Below are 4,956 nucleotides of genomic sequence, written 5' to 3' on the forward strand. Positions count from 1 at the left end.
CGCGGCAATGGGAGCTGACAGTAAATGGTGAGGGGCAGCTGGAGAAGTGGGGGGAGCTAGCCGAGTTAGGCTAAGGAGGGGAAATCGCATCGAGAGCTGACTCGAGTATATCATGCCTCACCTATAGGTCTCATCGTGATACCACACAGAAATATTACATGAACTAGGAATTAATACTCTGGTAAGTACGTTTTACGGGCTCTCGTCTTTCATCAAATCGAAAAGCTTCTAGAAAAACTCTCAGATTTCAAGGAAATCCTCAAGAAATCAAAAAGATTCGCAAGGTAACAGTATTAAATCAGGGTTATTGATCATTGAAAATTCCTTTATATATCTATAACGATGGTATTAACTTATTAGTGGTGACTGCATACTCTTCATCGCAAGATATAGAAAGTGCCAACACTGGATCTGCGTTGTCGGCATGTAGGGTCTGTCAATCTCGAGTAAGACATACGAATAATTATTCATGAACTTATGCTGCGAGCTTTGTTTCTAGACATGTGCAATGCAACTTAGGACGCAGGTATATGCTATATGTGATATGAATTATATCCACTCCCTTCACCTGCACGACTCGAATCATGCTATATAAGTACTCGGTACTCGGGAATATCTGGGAGAGGATTCCCTCTTCAGCAAATTCAACGTCTCTTTGAGATTCAAAACCTGCACCTTTACTGCCTCAACGATTTAATCAACACCAGCAACTGATCTCGATGGCGCCAATAGCCTGGTGCCATTATATAGTTGGTGGACCGGGAGGAACGCCATTTACACACGTTCGAGTACATGATCCGGTCTCAAAATTGAATCCTGGACCGATTCCGATCGTTACGACCCTTTCATGGGTATTAGATTCACCCATGTTAGTGGGGCACCATCACCGTTGATTGGTAATACCAATGGAACTTTGAAAACTTTTACGATAGCATATGGGGAGCTAGTGAAGTCGATCACTTCGTACACGAATGATGGTTTCTATGCTGGCTTTACCATAGTTACCGCCCAAGGGAGGTCATTCACGGCTGGTAAAGTCACCTCAGAATCACATGGGCAACCCTCTCGCAGCGGTTTCATCGTCGCTTTAATCGGTCGAAGGGGTGATGAATTTGATGCATTCTCACTTGGCATGTTAGACGATCTTCAAAGCTGTCTTGTTGAAATGAATTATTTGATGATGCCAAAAGGAGGGATGACCGATGTGTCAATCTTGAAGGTGACTAAAGACAACAAGGAAGGGGCGCGTGATGCCAGTGTCAACATCGGCGAGAGCGTCTCCGTCACGAGCTCTGTAACCACCAGCAAGACCTGGAGAGAAAGCTTAGGGATATCTGTTAGTATTTCAGGCAAGATTTTTGGAATCGGTGCCGACGCCAGCACAGATTATACATACAGCGAGGACAAAAGTGAATCATCGTCTTATTCAATTACTAAGACGACCGATATCTCCGCAGCGATGCAAGTTCCCCCTGGGAAGACATATCTAATCACGGCATTGTATTACAAGGGCACATTTGACGTTGAATTTCGTCCCAAATACACATTCATGACGAAAACTGGATTCAGAGCCATGTTTCCCAAGGGAGCAGCGCAGCCTGTCTCCGGCGTCGCTTCCGGAAACATGATAATTACAACCAACGACATAACGGACATGTCTCCAAGTCAAATTTCTCAGCTTATCTCTCCATCAACAAAGATTGGAGATGAATCCACTTCTGAAGCTGAATTTGAGAATGTGCTCACGAGAGAAGTCCTGGACAGCAGCGCTCGGAATTTTGGGCAGGAAGTCGGCGTGTCTGCAGATGATCAGTAATGGATACTGGAATTCGCAGTAGGGGTCAGAAGACGAGGCGATGACAGCCTGTCGGGGACGATATTCATTCATTACATCTCCGGGTGCATTTATATTATATCTTGTTTTTGATCAAATCTGTGGATTTGCCTTCACCTCTTCGTTTGTTTTTAATTGAAAAGTAGCTACAAGAATTTCTATGTTAGAATTGTTCTCACTGTCCCGGGAAAATTCAAATTTCAGTCAATCAAATGAATTAATGTACTGCTACCAGCTACTGAGTTATTTCACTATTTTTATTATATATAAAATGAATAGTTTTGAATTTAAAAAATTTTACCTAAATTATAAGAAATATTAGATTTATCATATCAAGATGATAAATATATTCTATGAGTTTTGATAAATTTTCATGTGATTCTGATAAGCGGCTAGTAGCAGTGCGAGGTGACTGTACTTCTGATTAATCTTTCCCCGTTTGACATGAACAATGTGATCACGAAATTTATTGCTGGAGTAGTTATACCGAATGACTGGAGGACCGTAGTCTCTATAACTACAAATCTCCAGTGAATGACTAAAAAGTATCACATGCAGGTGATAGAATGGACCCCATGATGACCTCGACGGGCGGGTTGTATAGAATTAACGCTGAGCGCTCATTCAACGAAAGAAACGGCATTCAAGACACTTCTCACAAACTACCAACCGACTATCAACATTTGTCAAAGGAGTCCTCGGCCGTCGCTCCCTACCGTCCTCCTCCTTCATATCCCACCCCGAATGAGCAAAAAATGCAAAAACATACAACAGTGGGGATTCGCTGGTGGTCACCCACCCAACTACTAATCCACCGATCTGAAGCTTGTGTATGGCAGAGCGGACGGGATGCCCAATTCTCTTCAGTCTATGGTCGTATGTGCTAGACATTGTTGAAAGTGAAAATATATGGGTATTGTCGCATAAGATACCCAAATCATCTTCCCTTTTTGAAAGCGAAGTACATAAGTGTGCGCAATTGAGTACTTCGACTTATTGATTGATCGGAATTATAAATAAGAGTTCAAAAACATGAAGCGAAACGGTATCTAGTTACTGTATAATCTATGACTTCTAACAAACTAGAATTCGATAGAACTCAAAGGTGACAATTGAATCGCAAGCTCTCCTGAAGATATTCATTTCTGCCTCATTTCTTTCGCTTACGTGGACGCTCCTTAATACCACTTCCAGCGACATTATTTTTAACGACTACCAACATTGTCTAGATAGCACTGGGGGTTTACAACAAATACAATCTTCATATTCTATCAGAGTAAGTTACGATCGCGAAAATCATCATAGGCTAGATCTGAATTCGATGTTTGTTTCGAGGACCAAAATCTTTCATCACTTTATAGTCTGCTGAAGATTGAAGCTAGATTGTGTGTATTTGGAAGAAGTTCCATCTCATAACTGATTATTCATACAATTCATACCCTTACAGAACCACTCTACTTCAAGTTTCAAAGATGAAAGCACCGATCGTTCAACACATGTTTAGCTAGTGAACCTGAGCTTCGTTTACTAAACAAGTCTATACTATCGCCGAACTAGCAGAACTAGTTCAGCTCTAACTAAGTTAGTAAGTATCTAGTTGTGGTTGTTTCCCATGTATAATTTGTCTTCTCATACCCTCCTTCTTTCCATCAAATTCAGAATTTATCTTCTCTCCGTCTTATCTTTCATTTTTCACCCACAAGGCAGCGCCTCTCCAACTTTCTCTTAACATATAAATAATTTTATACTCATCACCAATCAAAACTCATCAACAAAATAAAAAAAATCAACCATTTACGCCCTTTAATTGTCTGTCAGAAGAAGAACATACAATTTATATACAAAGATACTACACAAAAACTCATATTTCTCCCAAATCGATTTACACATATATCCCTTGCAATTGTTTGCAAACAGAAGTGTCAGTACAATCACATACTTGGTTGGACACACTATCTGAAGCAGAAAAGAGATTCTTATCATAAAAGAGTTCACCAAGCATCTGACCAGAATCCCTATCAAATACAAAGCACCTGCTTGAATTTCCTCCATTACCCACAGAATGGTCCGCCCATCTCGTATTGCTCGAAAAGTCCGAAGGGAACATGAGCGACAGCAAGGTATATTAAAGAACAAACATAAGGCGCAAGGTGCTCGACAACTTTCAAGAGGACTGTGGTACCAACAAACAAACCTCCCTTGATACACATGTTGTTGGTTGTGGCCAGTCAACCATAGGCAGTCTCGTGGCACCGAAACCGATCCGCGGCATCCGAATAGGTTCCCTACGACGTAAAACCAAACGAGATCTGAAGAACAAACTTTTCAAAGGAGTCGTTGTTATTGAGCCCAGAGAAACTGCACTTGCTAGCGCGGCAAAAGAGGCTGATTCCTACTTGAATGAAGACAGATTAGTTCTTTGGACTGATGGTTCTCGCAACGAGCTTTCTGATTGTGGAATAGGCATTGCTTACCGCTCCTCCAAGTATGTATGGGACGATCTTTCTTGGCGTATTCGAGGCCAAATTTCGACCTATCTTCTCGAAATATATGCTATCGTCAGAGCTCTTGAGATAGGATGGGACATGTGTCGCAATCAAGGAGCTGAACGAAAGCCGAGTAAAATCATAATTTACAGCGATTGCTGTGATGCACTGAGACAATTTGATCAGTTTCGGAATTCACTAAAAAGATTGGAAAAACTTGCCTATGCAGAGCAACTGATTGTACCGGGGATCATTGCGTCCGAAGCTTTGAACGTACTTGAGGTTGAGGTCGAGTTACGATATGTTCCTGCACATTCAGGAGTCGAGGGGAACGTAAGAGCTGATCGCGCTGCGAAGATTGGTAGGAAAAACTCTATTGGAAAAGGAGAGTTGACAGTAGCAAGAGTAGTCGGATCTCGAGCCTAATAGAAAGGGTCCTGGGGGGGAAAGAAAAGGGGGTCAGTGCGTCCACTGAGTAGGATTGGTCCAGCAAGCTGAACGACTGTAGTGGGGTACAGAAGGTCTCGTCACAAAGTAAAACGTCGCACAGGTCTCAGGGAGTCGAACCCCTTACCAAAGGACGTCTCCATTGACCGCCACGCTGTCACCTTGTGCTAGATAGAACCCGTGAAAAGA

The 4,956-nt window shown here is 42.2% G+C and overlaps 2 protein-coding genes across 2 annotated transcripts; both read left to right on the top strand.

The window, feature by feature from the left end:
• Nucleotides 1–847: 847 nt before the first annotated feature.
• Nucleotides 848–1,816, top strand: EAF02_000576 (uncharacterized protein; the record flags this gene model as incomplete). The annotated part of the gene is made up of 1 exon (XM_038896624.1): nucleotides 848–1,816. The coding sequence occupies one exon, from the start codon at nucleotides 848–850 to the stop codon at nucleotides 1,814–1,816; it is 969 nt and encodes a 322-aa protein (XP_038763483.1).
• A 2,080-nt stretch (nucleotides 1,817–3,896) lies between these two features.
• On the top strand, nucleotides 3,897–4,746 carry EAF02_000577 (uncharacterized protein; the record flags this gene model as incomplete). Its single annotated transcript, XM_038896625.1, has 2 exons — nucleotides 3,897–3,954; nucleotides 4,004–4,746. The coding sequence occupies 2 exons, from the start codon at nucleotides 3,897–3,899 to the stop codon at nucleotides 4,744–4,746; spliced, it is 801 nt and encodes a 266-aa protein (XP_038763484.1).
• Between the last annotated feature and the right edge of the window lie 210 nt (nucleotides 4,747–4,956).

This window comes from Botrytis sinoallii (assembly GCF_014898435.1).
Source record: "Botrytis sinoallii strain Bc 23 chromosome Unknown BSIN_001, whole genome shotgun sequence".
NCBI lineage: Eukaryota > Fungi > Ascomycota > Leotiomycetes > Helotiales > Sclerotiniaceae > Botrytis > Botrytis sinoallii.